The following is a 25,319-nucleotide window of genomic DNA, read 5'->3' as shown; positions in this document are numbered from 1 at the left end:
TCCTCCTGCTGGCTCTCATAGACAGGCTCATATTGCTCCTCAGGGTAGACAATTCTCTGTTGCAGAAAGGGGAAAAAGGAAAGTTAGAGATGATTGTTCTTCTGAAGAACGATGTGGTGATCAGAGCAACACACAGACAGTTCTGACTGAGCTACAGAATGAAGTGGTGACTGCTCTTGCTAATGAACAACCTCTCACTGATGATTTTTTCCTTGCTCAACAGAAGGACCCCTCCTTCCAAAAGTTTGTTGGTGAACTTGCCTCCTCCAGCAGTGATAAATCTTTTCATCTCAGGAAACAGTTTGGTCACTTCTTACCTCCCATTGTTGAAAATGTTGCAGAAAATGAACCACTTGATGATGAACAGGTGGATTATGGAGATGACACTGAAAGTAATGAATCTAATCCATCAACTGATATGCCTCTCATTGAACCAGGTAGTGGTATTCTTGCTCTAGCTGCCCCATCCCCCAGGCATGAGAGCCATGCTGTGGTCATACCTGTTGATGGCTCTCAACCTGAAGTGGAGTGTACTCAAGAAGATCTAGTCTCCCTGGTGGAAAAATCTACAGAAGATGAAGGTGGACATCAAGATGTGTGCCCTGAGGCACCTGCTAGGAGGAGCTCCAGAATGAGCAATCAAGGAGGCACATCTACCAAAGTTGCTGACAAAGCTGCAGCAGCAGCTAAGAAGAAGGATTTGTCAGGTACTTCTTTAAACACCTCTAATTCCTTTGCTGTCTTAGATGATGCTGATATTATAGCTAGAGCTCTTGAAATGGGGGTGAGCCAGTTTTCTTTGCCTCTTGAAAAAGTGCATTATCTCAAAGATTTAGAGATTGCCAGACATTCCATCAAAGAAATGCAGGGGAAAGAGACAGCTGTAGTCAATGAGTCAGACACTATTTTGCTGTTGGGTTTCAATGAAGAGTTGGAGGATGATATAGATGACTTTACTCCTGTGGTATCCAGAAGAACAAAAAAGCAAAGAAAATCAGCAGAGAAGAAGAAAGGTAGAGGGACACCAACAAAATCAGGTGTTGCCTCAAGAGGAGCACTAGCAAAATCCAGTGCTGCCTCGGTGAAAGTTCACAATGACCACCCTTTGTGTGGCATTGTGACTGGAACCAGGAATAGAAAGAAAAATTCCAAGTATCTATGATAGGTGCTACACTGAATTGCAGGGGAGTTGGCAAGAAAGGTATGAGAGTTTTCCTGACAGATTTCCTCAGAAACCAAGGGATTGACTTCATTGGTCTACAAGAAACTATAAAGATAGATTATTCTCCTGCTTTCTTCAGGAGGTTTGACCAGCTGAATGAGTTTGAATGGAGATGGATTCCTTCTAGTGGCAGAAGTGGTGGGATTCTGGGTGGCTTTAGGTCATCTAGGTTTGACATTTGTAAGACTGAGGTTGGCAGATTTTATATTAAAGTTACTTTACTAGACAAAAAAATACAAATGAAGTGGAATTTGATTATTGTATATGGAGCTGCTCAACTAGATGACAAGGAAGACTTCCTGATTGAACTGGGGAGTGCCTGCAGTGATCAAGAGCTACCTTTGCTCATTGGGGGAGAATTTAATATCATTAGATTCCCTTCAGAAAAGAATAAAGCTATGAGGAGGAACAGATGGACTGACATGTTTAATGCCATTATTAATTGTCATGGCTTGAGAGAACTCTATTTGTCAGGAGGCCAATACACCTGGTCTAACAATCAACAAGACCCCACTCTGGAAAAACTTGACAGGTTTTTGATGAATGATGCCTGGGAGACTTTGTTTCCACTAACCACAGTACACAAACTTGTCAGAGAGATGTCAGATCACAATCCCTTGATCCTTGATACTATGGAACAGAAAGAAAGAGTTGTCAGGGATTTTAAATTTGAAAAAGCTTGGTTGCAAGAAGAAGATTTCAAGAGCAGAGTGTCCAGGGCTTGGCAGATCCCTGTCAGGGCTCCTGATAGTGTGGGAAGAATGCAGCAGAAACTGAAGAATGTCAAGAGAGAGTTGAAAGGCTGGGGAGCAAATCTGAAGGGGAGAGACATCAAAAGAAGAAAAGAAATCAACAGTGAGCTAGAAGAATTTGAGAAAATAGAAGAGATACAAGCTTTGTCTGCCACACAGATTAGAAAAAGAACCCAGCTGCAACATGAGTTACTGAACATTCTTGACAAAGAGGAGAAATACTGGCAGCAGAGATCCAGGGAAAAATGGCTCCTTCAGGGTGACTGTAACACCTCCTTCTTTCATAGAATTTCTAATGGGTGTAAGAGAAAGAGAACAATTTTCTCCATGACTGATGGTGGTAATGTTATTCATGGGACAGATGAGTTGCTTAATCATGCAACAAACTTTTATAAAAATCTCTTTGGCTCAGTTGCTGATTCTGGTGTCAGATTGGATGATCACATTTGGTCAGCTGAGGATACTATCAGTGATGAGGAGAGAGACACAATGGATAAATTCTTCAGTGAGGAAGAAGTAAAAAATGCTATTGATCAGATGGAAAATAATAAGGCAGCTGGACCTGATGGCATCCCTGTTGAATTCTACAAGGAGTGTTGGGATATCATTAAGGTGGATCTGATGGCTATCTTTAGTGATTTTCATAGGCATGCTGTTGATCTGAGGAAAATCAACTATGGTATTATAACTCTTGTTCCAAAAGGACCTGATGCAGACAAGATTCAAAAATATAGGCCAATCTGCTTATTGCAAGTCCTTTTCAAGATCTTCACAAAGGTTTTGACTATTAGGGCAATTCCAATCATGAACAAGGTGATTCATCCTTGCCAGACAGCATTTATAAAGGGAAGATTTATTACTGATGGGGTGGCTTTGTTGCAAGAAGTGTTGAGAGAAGCAAAGTTCAGAAAGCAACAGGGGGTTGTGTTGAAAATTGACTTTGAAAAAGCATATGACAAAGTCAACTGGGATTTTTTGTTTGATTGCTGCAGACAGAAAGGTTTCAGTGAAAATTGGTTGATTTGGATAAAAAAGGCAGTAACTGAAGGAACTCTCAGTGTGAAAGTTAATGACAAAATTGGTCCATATTTTGGTAGCCATAAAGGTGTTAGGCAAGGAGATCCTTTTGCTCCATTCCTTTTCAACATGGCAGCTAATAGTCTTGCTAAGTTGATATCTGTGGCACAGCAGAATGGGCTCTTGGTTGGTTTGGCTGATAATATTGTCACTAAAGGGGTTGCTATGCTTCAGTATGCTGATGATACCATTTTCTTGATTCAAGATGACTTAGAACAAGCTAGAAACCTCAAGCTGTTACTCTACATTTTTGAAGCAATGTCTGGGTTAAAAATAAATTTTGAAAAAAGTGAGGTTATGATGATTCTGCATGATGACAGCAAGATTCAAATTTACTCAGAGCTGTTTAACTGTCAAAGTGGTACTTGGCCAATAAAATACCTGGGCACTCCCATTTGTGCTAGAAGGCCTACTGTCACTGAAATGGGTTTCCTTGGGGATAAGACAAGGAAAAAAATGAGTGCCTGGGTGGGCAATAACATGTCTATTGGTGGAAGAGTGATAAAAATTGGTGCATGTCTGTCCAGTACAGGTGTTTATCAAATGTCCTTGCGTTTGTTACATAAGACAACTATTGAAGAAATGGATAAGCCCATTAGATCCTTTTTCTGGGCTGGGAGTGCAGACAAAAGGAAGTATCATTTTGTCAAGTGGAAATGGATCTGTAAGCCAAAGAAAAAAGGGGGTCTGGGTTTGAAAGATCTCACAAAATTCAATATCAGCCTCATGTGCAAGTGGTGGTGGAAAATTGAATCATCAGACAGCCCCTGGAATGATTTTATGAGTAAGAAATATCTCAGAGGATCTGGGATTTTTTATTCAAAGAGCAGGCCAGGTGACTCACCCCTGTGGTCTGATATGCAAAAAATAAAAAGCCTGTATTTATCTGGCAGGAGAATGAAAGTTGGGGATGGGAGGCTGACTAGCTTTTGGCATGATGCTTGGTGTGGAAAAATCCCACTGAAAGATTCCTTCCCTGAGATTTTCCATATTTGTAATGAGCAAGATATCATCATCTTTGCCGCAAAGAAACCTGGGATGGAATTTTTCCTTTAGAAGATACCTGTCTCCAAATCTTGCTGTTCAAGTCCATGGTCTGTTGGGGATTGTGAGGCAGATTTCTTTATCTCAGACAAAAGATAAACCTGTTTGGAAATGGACCAAGGATGGGATTTTCTCTGTGAAATCCATGTATAATCATCTCTGTGGGAATGGGATAGACAGATCTTTCAAACATCTGTGGAAGAGCAAAATTCCTTTGAAAATAAAAATATGGTTGTGGTTAATCTGGCACAATGCAATTGCCTCAAAAGATAATCTGTTGAGGAGAAACTGGAGTGGGGATGCTTCATGTCAGTTTTGCAGCCAGAATGAAAGTATATCCCACATGTTCTTTACCTGTGTTGCAGCAAAGTATGTCTGGAGTACTGTGGCAAAGGCTGTGGGAGCAACAGACAGACCTGGCAGTTTTACTCAATTTTTCTGGTGGTTTCCCAACCTGGTCCCTGCTAGTAGAAATGTCCAGATAGCTGGCCTGGCTACGATATGTTGGGCAATCTGGAAATTGCGAAATTGAGCTTGTTTTGACAAGAAACTAATCAAATCTCCCAGTGAACTAATTAGTTTATCTGTTGTGTTTATGCAACACTGGGCAGGTCTCCATAATGCTACTGATGAAGTAAACATCAAAACTGGTGCTGATAATCTCCTCCGATTAGCTACTGCTGCAACTACTACTTCATCGTCTACTGGAGGAAGAGCTGGCCGAGGAACGCTGACGATTATGGACGCCGTTCCAGATGAACGTGGAGAAGAAGACATGGAGACCGATGATGCTTCTGGAGCCTGATTCTAGATCCTTGTTGCCTGGAAAAACTCTGATGCTTTTGCTGTTGTTGGGCTTAAACAAGCTTGCCCCTGGCTGCTGCTGCTGCGATGATCTAGATAGCAGCTGTTGCTTTAGTCTGCTGCTTTTGCTTTTGTTTTCTTGTTCGGCTGGCTTCTGTAATAACTCCTTAAACACTAGCATTAGGCGGTGCTCCCCCCTTTCTTTTTCTTTCCCTTGTATGTGAACTACTGCTGTTTTTCGTTATCTCCTGATAATGAAAATCGATCCCCTGTGGGTGGATCGCTTGGAAAAAAATTGAGCCATCAGAGTTCACCCCACAGAGCTACAGCACGGGTGCGGCGTGCCGCCGCGCCAGCTCTCTTGCTAGTGAATACTAATCCGAAACAAACAAACTCGTCAAGCCCTGAAACTAACAACAGTAGGTTAGTTATCTAGCTACAGAGAAGAAGGAGGATGGAGGCAAACAGGAAATTAACCCCGAGCAAGGAGCAGAGCTGAAGAATAATGTGAGGTCGAAGGCGAGACCAAAGAGATAAAAAAAAGGATGGTTGCTGCCGGCACATATAGGAAAGAAGTCCAAATGACCCCCAATGAATTGGGTTCAGGACACTAGACCCCCCTAAGTATTAATTGGGACACATAACACCCCTAAGTATGCGATACCATGTAAATTACCCCCTCAGACCGGTTATGGCTTTTTTGGTAGTGGTTTTGGTCCACCTGGACAATGGTGTTTTTGGTGTAGGCTCCTCTCTCCCGCAGAGCGCCACTCCGGTGGGCACCTCTCTCCGCCGCGTCAATCTGTCTGATTCATCCCCGCCTTGGAGAGATTAGAGCTGAGAGCTCCTCGTCAGTCCGTCTCCGCGCAAGGGAGGGAGAGGCTGAAAGAAGCTGCAAGCGCAAGTGGTGCAACGAGCCGGAGACGGATGACATGCAGTCGCGGCGACAGCAAGCGTCGTTGAAGTGGCAGACGAGGCAGGAGCACGAGATCTACTCCACCAAGCTCCTCGATGCGCTACGCCTCGTGTGCGCCGGGAGCGGCATCTCGTCCGCCATCGTGCGTGAGGTTCGCCACACGGCCGGCCGACCGAGCGCTCGCCGTCGCAGCGTGCCCGCGCGCACGACGTCCGCATCCGCCCTAGGCCCCCCGCACCACGGTGCCCATCAGCGGGTGCTTGTTCCTCCAGCTCGACTTCCGCGCGCGCCAGCGCTGGCGAGGAAGGTGAATGAGCTGACGCGGTTGGTGCTCGGGCGACGGAAGCTTCCCTTCTCGATGCTGAAGCATAGAACTACACTGCCGCGCTCCAGATGCAGGTGCACGCCATGCCCGCGTTCGCGTAGGCCCTCTCCTCTGTCTTGCCCTCGCCGTGGGTTGTGGCTGTTGTGATTAATCCAAGCCCAAGGGTCCGTGCATAGCCTAGAGATACCTTGGCTCGTATCGGGCCAGCAATTTTCAGTCTATTTGGTTGCCCGGAAGGCCTCCACGTTGTGGCCCAACCGGTTCTCAAAGCACGAGTGGAACATGCCCGGGAGGAACGCCCAAATCGAGCGTTTCTAGCCGGCCTATCCCGTTGACGTCAAATTTTGCAGGCGGGCGTGCAAGGGTTGCACACGTGGAGAAGCACGAGGGACATCGCGTTTCCTCGGCCCTCTCTCCCCACTTCTAGTGACCGGTCACTCCTCTCTTTCTCTACTCAACTCCCGCACGGACACATGCCAACGTCCCATCAACCGCCACCCATGGCCTCCTAGCCTCCTCCGCCTCCTTCGGCCCTAGCGCCAACTGATCCCACCGCCCCGACAGTCACCCAACCAAACATTGAGCACCTATGCATGGTCCGGGAGTACGAGGCAGACGGTCGCAATGCGGCGACGCAGATCGACCCCGGTCGAGTACATGTGTTGAATCGGCCGTCTCACATCGTTTCGAGGCCCGTCGTGATGGGTACGAGGAGCCCGGCCGTGGCCACACTACAAGTGCCGGGCTTCGATTTGCGGATCCCATGATGGGGGTTTTTCACCCCTGCAACCTAGGGTTTTGCTTCCACCAGGGCGGCGGCAATGGTGGCGGGTGCAGAAGGCTCCAGCCGGGAGATGGAGCCTCCTCCGGGGTTTCCCGCTACCCCGATGCACGCGTCGATGCCATGGGGCCACCCACGTCTGGCTGGTCCCAATGCCACGCCACCGGTCGCGCCTCCTCCCTTCGGTCGACTTTGTGCTCTAGCGCCCTATCCTCCGACCACTGCTCCAGCTTCGCCGCCGCCTCCTTTGGGATTTGGGGTGCGACCTCGTGGACCACATGCCGACGCTAGCTGTTGCGCAGCCTCCTGCTCTGACAGCCTCGCTTGCGCTCCATCCCATTGTAAGTACTAGATCCCTTCCAAATTGGATTGATGTCAATGTAGATTGATGTCATTGGCAATGTGCATTGACATGTTAATGTCACTGGCATGGTGATTTTGATCTTGTCATTGGCATGGTGATTATGAGCTTATGCATCGGCATGGTGATGTTGAGCTTGTGCATTGGCATGTCAATGACAAGCACGCTGTTGGAGCTCACCATGCCAACTATAGCTCACTCTTCTGATTTGCATTGCATCTGCAGAATTGGCTCTTCCTCGAGAACTTCCCGGACAGGCCCATAGGGGAGGCATGGGCATTCCCGTACGGGTGCAGCTTCGGGACCCCAATGAAGGGTTCAGGCCGGGAAGCCCACCGGTAGGTCACCGAGCCTAGGGTTCACGTCGGGCATCCTGCTAACCTGGGGCATGGTCCCAGGGAAAGGCTGCCTGCGTTCTTCATGCAGCTAGAGAGCCAGGACCTCCATTGTGGGGCCCCGGACTTACCAGTCCGAAACTCCTGTTATGCATACAATTTCAGGATCCCAAGATCATTCCATCGTGAATACATAACCGAACTGATACCAGATTACATCATCCATTACAGTACCGAATTACAAATATTACGGAAGTCTTACATCATAGGCCATCAAGGCCGTAGTTCAACAAACAGCAGCGGAATTTATTTGACTCCAAACAGCGGTGGAACCCAAGTCAGGCCTTTACCCTACAGGCGGCTGACTGGGAGATCGTCCTAGTTTGCCTCTTCGGCGTCGTATTCTTCTTCTTCGTAGTACTCCTCTTCAAAGTCTCGCCAAGTAAATAGCCACGACAACAATGCCAATGAGTACGTTTGAATGTACTCGCAAACCACCTTAGAGAGAAATAAAGGATATGCAATATGGCAGTAGCAAGGAACAGGCACTATACTAGGGCGACAAGGAGCGAGAGGTGGTTCCTCTCGAGAGTATGAAGTCTATATACCTTTGTTGAAAAACTTTTTGTAAACCATTTTGTTTGCAGACTAATAGGTAAGGGTGACCCAATTTTCTTTCCGGCCATCTCATATGGCAAACACAAGCATTCCAGCTTTCCACCGTACCTCCCAGGTACATTTTCCGCCAGTCCCACTGGCAGCACTTTCCCAAAACAATTTTTTTAGAAAACCTTTTATAAAACAAAACTCTTCAGGCTAAGCAACATCCTTCCCGACCGTCCATAACCGCGGACACGGCTATTCGAATAGTTTTCACTCTGCAGAGGTTGTACACTTTCCCCACAAGATCCGGATACTTATCGTGTGGGCATCATCCCTGCATAACAACATATGCCACGACAAATACCCGATCGCAGTTTTACACCTGCTCGCCTTAGCCTAAGACATGCCGCCTAGAGTTGTACCTCCCAACACCAGAGTCCAATGGGTCGTTTACCTGGGAGTAGCAAATTCCCCGACCAACTCGATCCTCCGGAATGCCGCGACCAACTGCGGGGCATTATTCAATGGTAGCTCATAGGTTGTACCCCTGCCATCGGTATACAATGGAAATGCGTTCCCAGTTTGTCGGGAAGGCCATGGTCGATAGGTGTCCATGGTCGGACTACCCCTTACACTTGCAGGACCCAAACTAAGGCGAGACAAACTACTACGCTACGCCCCGTGCCCACTTTGGGGTAATGTGGTTGTACTGTCTTTCAGTCCGGGTGAGTACTTAGGCGCTAAAGTTTTCGAAAACATTTTCTTTTCTCCACTTGCCTCCAGCAAATCTTATTTCCATAAACATCTTTCCTTTCATAAACCCACACTTGGGCAGGGATACCCCATTCCAAGGTTTTCGAAAACTTCTTTTCAGGAAAAAGTTTTCATAATCATTTCTCCAGGGCTCCCAACCTATAGTCCAATTCTTCTTCGAAAAATGGCGACAAGGATGACAAGGTGGTAAGCACCATATCACTAATAGAGATGTGGTCAGTAGGTACAATGAGGGATGCACCCTAAGGTTGGATTAATAAAACTCCGGGTGGCACTAACAACCGACATGAAAATTAAAAGACATGCACTTTATAAAACCTGTAATAATGCAAGAACAAGATATATATAGGATCAGAGATGCATCAAGAGGTGGCTTGCCTTGATCAGCAAAGTGCCCCTGGTCTTCCCCTTCAATCCCTCCAAAGTCTCCTCCTCCTTCGTTGCCGGTGGTGTTCGAATCTAGCGTCGCAAAAGAAAACAACAAGCCATACCCAATCAACAAACCACACCAGAATAATTCACACAAAAATTTGGTTTCACCCATTTATGATTTTTAAAACCAAAGTTTTTTTCAATTCCAGAAATGACTTAGGAACCATTTAAATGGTCTAAATCTTTCTGTAAGTCACAAAAATGCATGCAGCATACCTAATGAAAGATAACAACATGCAGAACACACTTGCACAAGAATCACTTACAGATTAATTTTTAATTAACCTAGACAAATTAAACAAGATACAATCCAGAGAACATAAACATCTAGCCACACCAGTATCAGAGCATCACAAACCAGAGACAAGCATACCCATGGATAGCTAATACCAAATGTGAGCTAACCCCACTTGTTTGGCATTTTTCTGATTTGTGAATGATTTTACAAAAAATCATATACTGAAAACATATACTGTTTCAGTAATGAAATTCTTGGAATCAAACTAACATTCTAAAAAATATTTCCTTTGGCACAAAATTACCCTACAGATATATCTACCAGTAGCACTTGAATTTGCTTCAAAATCATTATTATTTTTCAAACTAAAATTAATTTACTGGCTCTCTGGATAGAACTTATTTTGTAAACCAACACAAATCCAGGAAGCTTCTGCATGTGAGGCTAGTGCCACAATAAAGCTACTTACATCTACTTCACAGAAAAATTAACCTCATGCAGAAAGGGTTCATAAATCTTACACCATAAATAAAATACACAATCAGTAACATTTTAGGTTTTTATTTAACAACCCATTTTCACAACACTAAAGCACATGCATGAATTATTCATGGTAGATAAAACATTTGTGAGCATTTATAAATTTGAACCAATAATTTTGGTCACTTGATGAATTTTTGGTGATTTAAAAACTAGGCACGAATTTACTGGTAGATTTATAAACGAAAAAAGAAGAAAAGGGGATCGGGCCGGGATGACTGGGCCTGGCCAGATCCGGCCCAGAAGCGCTATGGTTGCGCAGGAAGGCCATCCCACTTGAACGCGGGGATGTGGCGGGCCACGCAAGCGTGCGGGCCCCGCGCCAATCGCATGCATGCGGAGGGGTTCGTCCTCCTCGCGACGCAGGACACCGGCGTAACCCTGGCGACTTCCGGCGACTAGTGCGCTCACCTCCGGTCGCAGAAAATGGTGGGGTCGGGCTCATTGGATGCGGCGGAGGCTTCTCTTCCGAATGGAGGTGGCGGCGACGCAAACAGATGTGGCCAGAACGGTGGCTGACGGTGACGGGCTGCACTGCTGATCACGAGCAGCCGCACACGGGCCGACCTGAGAAGCAAGGTGACGCGCATTAGAGAGAGGAGAGGTAGGAGATTCGAGGAAGCATGGTAGGGGGAGGAATGGTGGCATGTTTTCGACGGCGACCATCACCGAAGCTTGCAGCAAGGCGAGCGCGACCGCGGCTGCGGGGAGGAGAGGAGCCTCTCTCCTCTCAGGGGGTGATCTGGGGGAGGGTGGAGTGTTTGGTGGCGAATGGATAGAAGGGATGGTGGCCTGAGCCCTTTTATAGCTGAACGGCCCGGTGCACCGTGCGCCGGGTCCGTGCGTGGAAGAGAGGAACAGAGAGGAACGGCGGCAGCGTGGGGTTGGTCGATCTGGGCGGTGGAGCGACGTGTCCGAGAGTCCGTGTCCAGCTTTGGAGCATGGCGGACGTCGGGGACGCGGGGGCTCAGCAATGCGAGGTGACGTCCAGTCTGCCGGCCACCTGTTCGATGGAGTGTCAGCGGCGGAGCGAGGTTGCGTGCGTGCAGTAGGGTTAGGGGAGAGGCTTGTCCTTGCGTGTGTGGAGTGGTGGAGTTCTCCTGGTCCATCGCTCGGTGCTTAAAGGCACCAAAGAAGTGCGTGGGGTGGGTGGCGTGGACGTGGCCGGCGTGGCGTGCTGGCCGCCCATTGGGGTTCTGTGGGGCGGGTCGATGAGAGGGGCAACTCTGGAGACTGTCTAGGCGAGAGAGAGAGATGCAGTGAGCGTCGGCTGCTGCTGGTATCGTGCGCATGCTCAGCAGAGGAGAGAGGGGCGAGATGCACCCGTGAGGTTCATGCCAAAGGAGGGATGCGACGGGAGAGGATGCCTAGGTGATAGGGGAGGGGACAGAGTGGGTGTAGGGCTCCAGGTTCGGCTGCATCTGGTGGAGTGGAGGCTTGCAAGCTGGCTGCATGTGAATTCCAGGTCACGGGCCAACTTCCTCTCTCCCTTCTCTCCAATTACCACGGCAAGAAAATGATCAAGCCTAAGTGTGCAAGATTAGAGGGAACAAGAGGGAGGTATAGGAGCTAGATGGGGTCATTTTTTCCACGCATCCAAACAAACTGGCACTTAGGCACCAACTTTTGTAAGACGGGTCATTTCTGGTCCATGTCCCGTCTGAAATGCACGGGGGATTCTTCTCCCTGGCGCAGTGGCGCAGATTTTCATCCCGGGCTACCAAATGGGCTCAGTCTTTTTAATAAACTTGCTATAGCTAATAGCAAAACTTTGCTTTCATTGATGTAATGTATGGTCAGTGTCATGTGCTTGTAATACTTGCATTCTTTGCTCCGGTATGAGCTCGTATTACTTCTTTGACTCGTATAGTCACTTTTATGTTACCGATTCTTCCACTGTTGTATCTCAAGCTCTAACTTAGGCTTATGTCAGATGAAAGTCTGAATTTGTAAAGCCCAATCATGGGGGGTCCCACACCATTGCATTCACTTTAGGCCACGCTTCATTTTAACATTTTTATCTGTTCGCAAATGCGTGTGTTTGTTTTTCTCACTACTTTCTATCCATTGGCCCTTTATATCAATTTAGAGATTTTATTTATCACCAAAGAAATGTCAGCCCAAGAACCTGCTGGTGCACATTATTTGCACATTTCGATGAAGATGAATAAGAATAGTAGTAACACAAAATTATTGGGTAAATTTTGGATCAGAAGAGGATCTACCATGGTTAGAAGAGCTGAACATAGAAAAATCCCGCTGGGTAAAATTCCACGCCCCTCTTGCATCTTGAAATGATTTTTGAGTGCCACTGTATATAGAATTATAGATAAACCTTTTTTGTTTGGATCTAGATCAACGTTATCTATGAACTAGTCCATCGTTATCTATTTCTATTACTACACTGCATGCGACTGATCACCATGGCAATATGGCATGCGGTTGTTTAGTCAAAGATCAAGTGTTACTTTAACTACGAACTAGTCTAACGCATCCATGCGAGCATAGTTCTATTATTAGACTGCACTACTGGCTATTTAAACAGAGAATCGTGAATCTAGTCCATCATTAAGCCACTCACACTTCAAGCGAAGAACATCCTCGATTCAAGTCTAGTTAATCATGGATGCGCGATACGTCGCTCTATGCTCTTTGCTAGTACTGGTCCTAAATGGAGATCCAACATTTGCACGTAAGTTTTCCTTTTATCCCTTGTTGTGCTTATCTATATTTCTTGAGATACCAGTACAAGATATGTTTCAGTGATTTGTCTGTTCCATATAGAATGTGATTATTTATCATGTATTCGTCTATGCTAGAAACTTACACGTGTTCCAGACTACTACTAGTACTTCAATTAGTATTTTCGTGTGATAAAAATTGAGTGAGATTGTAAGTCGCTAATGTGTTGGTACTTCTCATGCAGAGGACTGCAGGCCATATGCTATCGCGAGTCCATTTTGTTTTTCCTCTATGTGCCATGGGCAGTGTTGGGTAGAAGCGAAATTCTCAAATTCCTATGTCCAGGCATACAAATGTGACGGAAGTGGGTTCACGATTGCCTGTACCTGCGTTCTGTGCAGAAACTAGTGGACCTCTAGCAGGGATTGAAGATAGTGAAGTCATCAAGGAGCATTCCATAGTTTGTGTAACCTTTTTTTCTTGTCACAATAAGTTCAGAAGGTGTTAGTTAGCTCTTATCTAGAGTAACAATTGCTAGTACTTAGTTTGTTCGAAGATTTAGTTGCAAGCTATATATAGCTTGATGCTCCTTTTATTATTTTTATGGATTCATTGCTTGTAACTAGTTGTCGGTTGCCTGAAATTTATAACAAGCATGGCTTGTGCTTGACCTTCGTACATCGTGACAGCGCAACAGAGGCATTCCCATAATTTTTAATTTATAGGAAGACCATAAGAAAGACCCTGCTGTAACATAAACATGGACACTAGAATTAAACCATGACACCCCACACTAAAGGAAACGCACAGCCGTTGGCATAGCTAGGAAAGTCGGCACAAATCATTTGAACGTCGGCACAGCCATCAGGTGGACCCATCGACCATCTAACGGTTGTTTTCCTTGTGCCAACGTCGGCATAGGTGCATAAAAAGCTTTCAATTTTTCGAAAATTTTAAAATATTTGAATTATTTGACTTCTTAATCTCTCACATGGGAATTTTTTACTCTAAGTACGCTTAATGTTAGATCCAATTGCGCTCGTGGTTAAACTAACTTTTATGTTCCTTTCGGACGAGTTTTCGTGAAAGAAATGACACCTTGCTGATCCTGTGAAGTTTCACATTTTCAGGGAATTGCTAAGCGCAAGGATCAGGTTGGATTACATCTACATCTTGTAGGTAATTTACTCATATGGTTTTTCAGTTCCTCTTCCATGTGCAGTACCTAGAAAATAAAATCCACCTAACCTCGACTATTAGTCGCTTGGAGACCTTTGTAATCTTTATTTTATCTGGTGTATAGTTCGGTTTTCAGTAACATATTAAGTCATTTTTTGATTCATATTCTACCAGCTTTCTATGCTTAAAGCCACCGAAGAAAAGTTGGCTGTCGGATTTCATGGAAGAACACCACCAGAAAAATAGTACTCAGCATGTGCATATTTCTCTTATTTGATTATAATCTGTTTGATTACTGCTGAATTCCTTAGACTAACAATCTCACCAACTTATTTCTTTTATTTACACACATCCTTTGTGTTCTTTTCTACTTTGGTAGTGAGAGGGCAGAGACTGGTGGGGACTGATGGCAGGGGCATGGTAGTGGATAGTATAAGAGATGAGGGGAGCAAATTAAAGTGAGGAGGACATAAGAAGAACAGTGGTGCTGCTGTTGACCATATATGTAGGGGTAAGCCATGTGTATCTTGGTGTCCACTACTTTCTTTCACACATCTTTTCTACTCAATTACCGGTTGTGCATATATTGATGTTTGATTTATGTATATAATGATTCAGGTTTTATGCATAAATTCAGGTTTAGTTTCGACCAGAGGGGAGATAGGCAGATAGCCCATGACACAAGACTGTGCAGGTGAGCGTTTCTGAGTTATCTCTTCAATCATGTAGCTGATTTTTTAATAGCAGTGTCAGCCGACAGGGTTGATGATGTGTTATAGCTGCACATTGAGTTACTTTACATCTTAATGCAACAATTAGTAAGTACAAATCAGTCTCGCTTGATATTCCCTTACTAATGACTAATGGCATAGTGTGGAAAAGAGAAGTTGCATATAGGGACGTTTGCTGTAATGGTATATCAGAAGATTTATTGTTTATATACATAGAAAAGGCTTATAAGTTGGGTCATTTATGACTAGAGGAAATGAAGCAACTGTACAAACTTTTGGAACACTGATATTCAAATATTATGTTTAGTTGGGTCATTTATGACTAGAGGAAATCAAGCACCTGTGCAACCTTTTGTAACACTGATATTCAACCCTTCGTAGTGCAATTTTAGCACTAACCAGTGTGTAACAAGACGTAGGGAAATGGTTCAAGTGATAGGATACCGTCATGTTTAAGCAATTAAGTTACTGAAATTAGATACACAAAAATTATCAGGTATTTTTAACCATGGACGGAACAAGCTGTCTTCTTATAGATGGGGTGCAAAAAATACATAAGACAAGTTATTTTGACGGTTAAGATTTGGGCCCTACCCTGTCTAGCAAAAATTCTCCAGTTCTCATAACAGACTTTCTTTGAAGATGAATTGATTGTGATACTGGTTGCTTGTTGTATGGTCATTTCACTGAAGATGTTGGTTACCTGTTTCTGAAATGGTAAAGTGAGGGCGGTATAGGCCCCCTTTCGCTGGAGGAGTGGAGATGTGTGATGCTATCTCTGCAAAAGAAACGCTCTTCACTTTAGCTCTTAATGTGATGCCATCTATTGTCACCATGCAAGGATTATGGGAGTTTGAGAATGGGCTTGGAGACGGATGGAGCTATGTGAATGGGCTTGCCTATAAATATTCATATTAGTTTGCATGTTGAAATGGAGCATGGTTTACCACGCCCAAGAAGATACAGAGGAGCATGGGAGACAGGTAATTCGCGGTGACCTTCACTGACTCATCCATGAGCAATGCTACATCTACGGGAAATTTTTACGTATTCAGGTTACGGGATGACGTGGTGCGAGGAGGCTGATGCAGTTTGGTTTCCGTTCCATCGTTTTAGGATCTTGATCCACTCACAAACCACCACATCAGTCCGTAAAATTAACCCCGTAGGAGTTCTCCCGTAAGTGTAAGATTATTGCTCATCCATTGTGCTTTTCGTCGTGTGTATTTGACATCAAACATAATGTGTTTTTTTAAATTAAACTCCATCCTAATTTTGTAGGGAAAATGATCATGCGCTTATTCCAGATTTATGCATGCCATTGGATATGGTATGAAGACATTGGTATTGTCACCTCTGTTAGAATTGCTTGTAACCTGGGAGCTGTGAAGCTGACAGAAGAACTACTTGAAGCAATACATACATGCACCTGATCGAAACATCTACAATTTACCTCCTTCCGATTTCTTGATTTTATAGCTTGAAAGTCACACTGTGGAATTTGAATTTGCAGGATATATGCTCCTTGTTTATGTTAACTTCTTCTCCTTGTGTACTCAATTTTGACTCTATGTATAACTCAAAGATTTTTCATTTGCTGATCCCTGATGCAGCCAGGCAATGGAGACGGCTACCCAGAAGCAGCAGATAGCGGACGTGATTGGCAAGCCCATCGTGTCGGGTCCCTGGTACAGTGCTTTCATCGCCGTGAGCCATGCGAGGCATTCCGTCTCCTGCATGTTCCTGGTGTTGGGGCCTCAAGGTGACGGTATTCTTAAGTTCAAGGCTGCTCGCTTAGGAAGTGTGTACTTCTGGCATTGCAACTTCCGGGTTGAGATGTCTTATTATACTATAAGTTATTCCTGTAATTTTATTTTGATTTGTTTGTCAGCTTAAGTAGGAAGATGCAAGCATGTTTGTTGTTTTGGAATTATAACTAGCATGGGATTTATCAAGATAGAAACCGTGGAATAGAAAAATGGCTAAATGATCATTTATGTACCATCAGGTTCTAGCTTGTAAATTTGACAACTTTATATTACCATGCCAAATTTATGCATGCTTGAAAAACAGGGCTGAGCAGTTCAAAGTTACATCATCACAGTCTAACTAGGCATCTTAAAAACACTGTTGATCAATACCAACTGTCACTGGTTTTACAAAGACAAATTAATTGAATTTTGGCCTTCTATGCGTACACCATCAATTTAATCACACTTTCATGTGAAGCTGAATATTAATGCTTTTGGAATGCTATGTGACTAAAATTTTAAACTATGCATGTCCATTGTGTGAACACGTACAGTACGATGGAAGAAATACGAAAGACCGTAATAACGCACGGGCATTCAACTAGTAACACTACCATATCAATCTTATTAACCCCTAAGCCTTGATGTCGCGCCTCTTATTGTTTTTGAATTCCAAACTATTACTTAAATAAACAACAATTAATAAATAATAATAATTTTTAATTCAAATAACAACAAAATGATTTTATCTTTTTTGTCCTTTTCTATTTAATATGGAATAATTGAAATCTGTAAATTGGAATTTGACCAATAATATGTCCAAATCGAACAGAAAAATGAGAAAAATATAAATATGACAAACATATCATATTGTGAACCTAAAAATGATTTTCCAAAAAAATCATGAGCATTAGATCATGTTCCTGTAGTTCAAATCCGACCGACTTCCTACCGATTTGGCAGGAATTTGTCTTTCTAACGAGGGGTGGATGGAAATGTTTAAGATACTCTGGTTGGAAAATTGTCCATGTATGGTGACCTAGTATTTTTGGAAAATGGGGTGGTACCATTGTGAAATTTTTATTTGGTGGTTGCTTCACAAAATATCCCGTTTTTGGAACTAAGAAAATGGAAAATAGCTTTTTGGTGTGACGAAAAGGAAATTGTCCTCCTGCAACATTGTTCGCAATCTGAATATGCACATTTATGCATAATATGGACACATTATCACAAACTATGCGACTATTCTAGCAATAACATTGATCGTCCGACCTAAAAGCCATGAAACATCGAACATGATAGCTAAGGATGACAATTTTACCACGGGTATGGGTACCCGTGGGTACCGTACCCGTATGGGCAGGGTATGGGTACATTTTTATGTTCATGGATAGTACCCATATACTACCCGTTAAATCACAGGTAGGTCACGTGTATAGCCTCGTACCTGCGGGTATACTCATTTATTGTAAAAAATTTACGTGACACGTCTATGTTTTTTTGACTTACGAGCTAGAATATGACAATATGATTATTATATTTTTAATTGTTATGTACTTAACTACATCTTATTAAGTTCAGATATTTCTTTTTTTAATTAAATTTGTTATCGATAAATTTAAAATTATGAGTAACTTGTGTACAATTTGACCTACCCACCGGGTACCCAATGGGTATGGGTAGCCGCCGGGTATGTATATGGGTAAAGTTTTATACCCATGTGTACGCACGGGTAGGGGTACGGATAGAAGTGTACCCATTAACTATACGGGCATGGGTATGGTACTGCTTACCATACCCTACCCATTGCCATCCTTTGATAGCTTATTTCTAAGAAGGTTTTTTTTTTGATATTTGCAATATTCCAAGTCTGATAGTTTCCAATATATATCTTATTTTTTAAAAATTTGATAAATTTTCTATATTTTTCTGAATTATAATGATTTAGTTATGATTTTTCTAAGATTAATGTGGTAAAATGGAAAAATATCTAGGCTGAAGAGAAAAAAAGGTCGTCGGCACAGGTCAAAAGCTGTTACCTCTCACCTCATGACGGAGAGATTATGCTGATGGCTAACCAGTGCCTTCGACTAGACCAGGGTTGTGCCGACGGCTGAAACTGTGCATACGGCTACCGTCAACATAGGGCTTCCTGTGCCGACGGCTTTCCTGAGTCGACGGCTTGCATGTTGGTCTGATCAGAACGGGACCCGTGCCGACGATCCCTACATTTAACCATCGGCACACAGTGGATGGCCGTCGGCACCTTGTATCTTTCCCATAATGCCATATCTACTCTTTCACTCTCTTCAGCTACAGTGCCATGGGTGCAGTGAGCTAAACTCAAGTACCTACCAGCGAAGCCGGTTGTCCTCTTCAGTTCCGGCGTTCACAACCCATAGATATTTGTAATGTTACATGAACTTCATTTTATTATCGGGTTGACCTTATGTTTTGTTGGTGGATCAGAAATGATCAAATTTCATAATTGTAGGTCAAACAGTTGCTCCAGTGAAGCTCATCACTAATGGACCACATAGTGTAGATATTCATACGTGTTAAACTAATACCATATCCAAACTTTTAGATAGTACTAATTTGAGTTTTAATTCCACGATCAACCAAATGTCACATATAAATTGTTGGCAAGCTCAAGGTCTTACCTTAAAATTTCAGCTATTGTTATATCACAGACAAACATAACATACAATCATTTCTTAATACTATAGTGCCGCTATGTGGGGACTCCGCAGCCAATAACCACTGGGTCGTCTATTTATTTAGAGAAAGGGAAAATCATATAGAGCCGCTCTGTGGGGCTGCCTCAGCCAATGACCACTGGGGTCGCCCTTAGTGAAAAGGCATATATCCCTGCTTTTAGTTAGAGAGAAGCAACAAGTTCGCTAATTAATTTTTCTTAAGCTAGAACCAGCAGGTGACTATTTTCGCAGCTTAATCTAAAGTGAATCTTATGCTAAACATTGCTGGAACCTAGTGTTGTGTATCTCATTAGTCATCGGAGAACCGCGGGCAGCTCGTTCCCCACCCTCGGACGGAGCAGCCAACGCTGGCGCCTCGTCGCGCCGCCGGCTCTATCCCCCGGCGGTGTCGGACGGACCGCGGTGTTGCACGTCAACCACGCCTCCAACACTTGTTTCGTCCGCACACATTGTACCCACCGCAGGAAAGTCCGCCGCAAGCAGATCCGTTGCCCATGGCGACCGGGATTTGTTCCGCGCACCAATTGGTAGTATAGCTTGGTAAGACCTCCGCTTCTGCCTCCCCCGCCCCCTAATCGATTCGGTTTTCGTAATTTATTGGAGTTTGCAGGTGCAAAATAGTCCTCAATTTCTAGTCGTAGCGGGTACACCGGCGAGGGTGGGGATTCGATCATGTCGTGGACACGTTCTACTTCTTCTACCTCGTCGGAAGTGCAGGTATCTAGCTTGTGCTCTCTATACTATACCGTTGAATTTGAAGTGCCGCCATGGCCTGTTGGAGTGATTTCAATTCTTCTTTTTTTCATTATTGTTACAGTTTGTCAGGCAAGCCGATGATCCATGGTACATTGCATACCAAGATGAATCAACCCAGTGGTGTAGCCAGAGGATGGATTTGGAGGAGAAGGTGGCCAATTTAGGTGATGAATTGGCCCGTAAAAATCTGATGATATTTGAGCTGAAGCGTACTGTGGAGGAAGATAAGAAGAATTCAGAGCTTATTCGCAAGAAGAAGTTGATACTTGAGACATATCTTGCCGTATTTGATCAAGTGGTAGAAAATCTAGAACATGAACTTCAAGTGATGGGAGAGGAGAAAAGTAGATTCATCAGGGCAGTTTTATTAGGTGTCATCCCTGTCCTAGCAGTTATGTGGTTGTGGTAGATGATTTAGATAGTATAGAATTGTTATTCAGTAGATGGCTCTAACCAATGTATTTTGGTGTGGCTCTAACCACTGTATTTTGGCATACAATTTCCTAGTTGTGCTAAGTAATGCGCGCGATAATTTTAGCATGCATGAACATCTTATAAAAGTGAAGGGATCCCAAAAGTGAAAGCATGTACCAGCCTCTCGGATCAAATACATATCAATCCTCCCAATCAAGTTGGGATAGAATTCAAATCATACATACGAATGTATATGGACACATCGAGAAAGTGGAGAAGCTTTTTTTGAGACGGAGGTAGTAGTTCGAACAATTTTATCCCAATTTGAAATTGAAAAATACAAATTTATCATAATTTATCCCAATTTGCGGAGTCGAACACGGCCGCGCAGCTATGGGCTAGAAGGGCCGGGACGACGGGCGGCTGAGGGGTGGTCATCTGCGCCATCCGCAAACTCGGACATGGAGGAGGGCTCGATCTGCGGCTTCGCAACCACTCTTGGCACCGCCACCGTCTTGGTGTACTTCATCAGCAACGGATCGGCGGCTTCGCAACACGGTTGTAGACGATGGCTTCAATCGTCTTAGCATCGATTCACACTCTCGGCACCGCTGCCGTCAACATTGAAGGCTGGATTTGCACCGTTGCAACGATGTTGTAGGTGATGGCTTCAATGTTCTTGGCATCGATGAGCACTGTCGGCACGGCCACCGTCTTGACGTTCTTCATCAGCAACGGATCTGAGGAGGGCAACAAAAGTGAGACATCGGCAGGCTCCGACATTGAAGGCTGGATCTGCGCCATCACAGCGATGTTGTAGGCGATGGCTTCTATGTTCTTGGCATCGATGACCACTGTCGGCACGGCCGCCGTCTTGGTGTTCTTCATCAGCAACAGATCTGAGAAGAGAAACGAAAGTGAGACAGAGAGAGACATTTCAACTATTTCTGAGGGCCAGATCCTCACCGGCACTCTTAGATCCACACCGCCGCACACACGCTGCAGATCCACGCCGCCGCACGCACGGTTAGACCCGCGCCGCCGCACGCACGGTTAGGTTCGCGCCGCCGCACGCTGCAGTTCCGCGCCACCGCGACCGCCAGAGTAAGAGAGGAAATAGGAGAGAGGAAGATGCGACTGGAATATGCGATTGTCAGGGTTGGTAGGAATGTGCTCTGCTCTTCTCTCCGTATGCGTCCATCGAGGTAGAGAGATATACAGGCCGTCCGATCATAAATGATCCAACGGTGCAAGCGTACGTTGAGCTATCAACCAACCAAGATCCGTGTGATATACATCTCGACCAATCAGAGATCAGCCAGTGAGTACAAGTGAGGAAAACTGAGTAGAACTAAGAGGGAGAAAAGTGAGGAAATGTTTATCGGAAGGGCAAAACTGAGCAGGACTGAGTAAAACAAGTGGACCTGGACGGGGAAAACTGAGTAAAACTAAGTAAAATAGGGGCACCCAAATAATAAAGGGAGTAAGGGAAATATAAGCTTTTGGCATAAAAAAATGTTAGATTGTGTTATTTGAACAATATAGTACATTTTGGCCGACGTGATATTGTTTGCAATTCAAAGATACACAAGTGTGATGAATTTGGACTCATTTAGACAAAGTTTGTAAGCATAGTGGGTATTTAGGAGGTGTGTTGAGTAGAAAGCCCTGCATCTTCATAGCTAGTAGTTCATGGACTAGGAAGCGGTTTTGGAGAAAAAAACTTTATATCTCTATATTTCCTTTTCCATTATTATTTCTCTAGGTTGTAGGTAACATAACAAAGACTCCATGGGAAGGTTCCACCATGTTTTGAATTATTTTGAATTAAACTAAACCCAAAAATATATTTTTTGAGTTTAGTCACTTAGAAAATGATAAATGTGGCTAAAGCGATGAACTTATTCGAGGTGCATGACCATAGAAAACTTGCAATAACACATACATTATTGTGATTATTCAACATACAAAGGGATCCCCAATACAAATTGTTCATACAAAGGGATCCCCAATACAAAGGGATCCCAAATACAAATTGTTCATACAAATTAAAATTAATTTTTCAAAATAAAATCTTTCTCTTGCTCCTGGTGTGACTCATACAAAGGGATCCCCAATACAAAGGGATCCACCACCTTACTCTGGGTAATCCTACCAGGGATATTATCGGTGTCTACCTTCCTTTTGCCCTCTTTCTTGTTCTTCTTCTTCACTTCGGGTTGTACCAAGACCGAGACAACCATATGATACGAAGCTTGTGCTCTTTCTTCTAATGCATTTTCTTCCCTTGCTTCTACAATCTGCTCTTGATCCATCGGTTTACCCAGCTCTCGATCCATTGCTTCACTAAGCTCTCTATGCATTGCTTCAACGGCCTCTTGATCCATCTGTTCCATCTGCTCTTGATCCATCGGTTCAAGCAACTCTCGATTCATCTGTTCAATCTGCTCTCGATCCATCGGTTCAAGCATCTCTCGATCCATCGGTTCAAGCAGGTCTCGATCCATCGGTTCAAGAAGCTCTCAATCCATCGATTCAAGTAGCTATCGATTCATTGCTTCAATCTCCTCATGTTGAATTTCTGCTTCATTCTCCTCTGCATTTGCTGCTCCCGCCTGATCTTCCATTCCAAAAGCCAGGTCAACTGGATTTTTACAAAGCCTAGCAATGTGTCCAGGGGTTCCACAACGTTTGCACTTACATTGTCGAATCGGTGCACCACCCTCTGCACTAGCTCTGATCCTATTCTTCCCCGGCCTACCTGCCGGTCTAGTCAAAACTGGAGAGTACAGTTTGAAGCCTGGATCGACTTTTATCCATTGGTCTTTTCCCAACAAGGTAGGAACATTCATAGCATATGCAGCCCTAAATTTGGCAACAGAGAAATACTCTGACACATAGTGATCAACTTCACCTTCTGCACCCCATATATCACTCATGAAAAACAATGCGTGTATGCAGGGTATCCCACGAATCTGCCATCGCCTACAATTGCATGTCCTATCAATCAAACTCACTGGATACCTCCACTGCCTGTTTTTACTGTTAGTGTAGGTTACCTCAGCCTCCATTCCTTTTCTGGTGCATTTCATCTTCAATTGTTTTTCCCTGGCATGCAAAGACTTAATCAAAGATTGGAGCATGAGATGGCCTTGATATTTTGTGGCTGCAATTCTTTGACGTAGATCGATCTTTATCATGATCATCTGCCTAATCTTATCAAATATTTGCCACAACATAATCCCTTTCAATGACTTGACCTTTCCATTGAAACTCTCCGCAAGGTTACTTGTTACATAGTCTACCTTGCAAATTTCATTGAATTTGCTTCTTGACCACACCCTACGTACCATGATGTTCATCCAATTACTCCTTCACCCCAGGTTTTTGTTTATACAACACATCCAAATGAAACAGATGCTTCCTAATGCTGCATGTGTATGAAACTGGCCATAGGTTGTCAGTAAAAACTTTACCCTTGAATTTCTTTGTAAAATTTTGTACCAAGTGTCGCATACATTCCCTATGCTCCACTCCAGGGAATACTGCTTCTACTGCACTCTCCAAACCTTTGCAAGCGTCTATGTGGATAGCAAGTCTTGGTGGATGACCTATAAGATCGCGCAAATTCTGCAGAAACCAAGTCCAACTTTCCTCTGACTCAACCTCCAAAACTCCATAAGCAACAAGGAACATCCAATTGTGTCCATCAACTACAGTAGCAGCAACTAGCTGTCCTTTACACCTACCATGAAGAGTTGTTGCATCCATGGCCAAATAAGGCCTGCAACCGTCTAGAAAGCCTTTCCAGCAAGCTTTGAAACAAACAAAAGCCCTTCTAAAACATTCCTTCTGCATTATCCTCCCGCTTTTCAATTTGTAGGGATCCACTTCAGCTTTGAAATTGTAAAGCAACTGAAAGCTTTCATTCCATGGACCATTGATCATGTCAAGAGCCATTTACTTTGCATAGAAAATCCTCATGTAAGGTATTTTTTTATCAAACTTCTCATATATCTTGGATATGAGTGATGTTGGACCAAGTGATGGAGTTTCTCTCAGCCAATCTATGATTGCATCTGCCAACCACCTAGTCTTTGCTAGCTTTGATTTCTCCTCTGGCTCTCCCGCTCGAGGTGGACAACTATGGTCGATCGATTTCTTCTTTATCTGATACATAATGATAAGGGATGTCAGTAACAGTCAACCAAATTTTACACCGTGATCTAAAATACACAACTGGTTAGCATAGTACCTGAACCACGGTGCTTCTGAGAATTGTGGATGCATGCAGCCTCCACCTACCCCTCTTGTATGGGAACTTAACTGTGAACCTACCTGGCTCACTTTTAATAACCTCATAATTATTCTTGGTGAGAATGCAATATGTAGTAATTGCATTACGGTAGTCCATTATCGTTTGAAATACGATGCCTTCTGCAAGCTAAGGATCCTCCCTATTCCACTCAATTGTTGGCAAGTCATCACCTTCATAATCGGCTAAAACGAGGGTGTCATTGTTCTCATCCTTCTCTTCATCATCAGTGTCATCAAATCTGGCACCTTGTGCAATATCTTCCATGTATTTATCCTCCATTGCCTACTTACTGCATCGATCTACCAATTCAGGAAACATCAACCCATCCTCATCATCTTGAGGAGACGGATCCTCAATCTCTGCATCGTCCTCCACATCGACCGCAGGAACGATCTGGCTACCACTAGCATTGGGGAGAGATGGTGCTGTTGTGGACCTACAAGGAGCGCAGCGGCGCACACGATTAGCAGAGGCAGCAACAGTAGAAAGACATGATGCCCGACCACTTGATGATGCCCCAACACCAGATGATGCCTGGACCCTTTCCACATGGATACAAATTTT

The 25,319-nt window shown here is 44.1% G+C and overlaps 1 protein-coding gene across 1 annotated transcript; it reads left to right on the top strand.

The window, feature by feature from the left end:
- The first annotated feature begins 12,627 nt into the window (after nt 1–12,627).
- On the top strand, nt 12,628–13,564 carry LOC127339527 (uncharacterized). Its single transcript, XM_051365367.1, has 3 exons — nt 12,628–12,645; nt 12,821–12,896; nt 13,131–13,564. The coding sequence occupies exons 1-3, from the start codon at nt 12,628–12,630 to the stop codon at nt 13,292–13,294; spliced, it is 258 nt and encodes an 85-aa protein (XP_051221327.1). The 3' UTR covers nt 13,295–13,564.
- The last annotated feature ends 11,755 nt before the right edge of the window (nt 13,565–25,319 follow it).

The sequence above is a fragment of the Lolium perenne genome, chromosome 3 (assembly GCF_019359855.2).
Source record: "Lolium perenne isolate Kyuss_39 chromosome 3, Kyuss_2.0, whole genome shotgun sequence".
Taxonomy (NCBI): Eukaryota; Viridiplantae; Streptophyta; class Magnoliopsida; order Poales; family Poaceae; genus Lolium; species Lolium perenne.
Note: the sequence above shows the minus strand (reverse complement) of the source record. Positions and strands in the feature narration are given on the sequence as shown.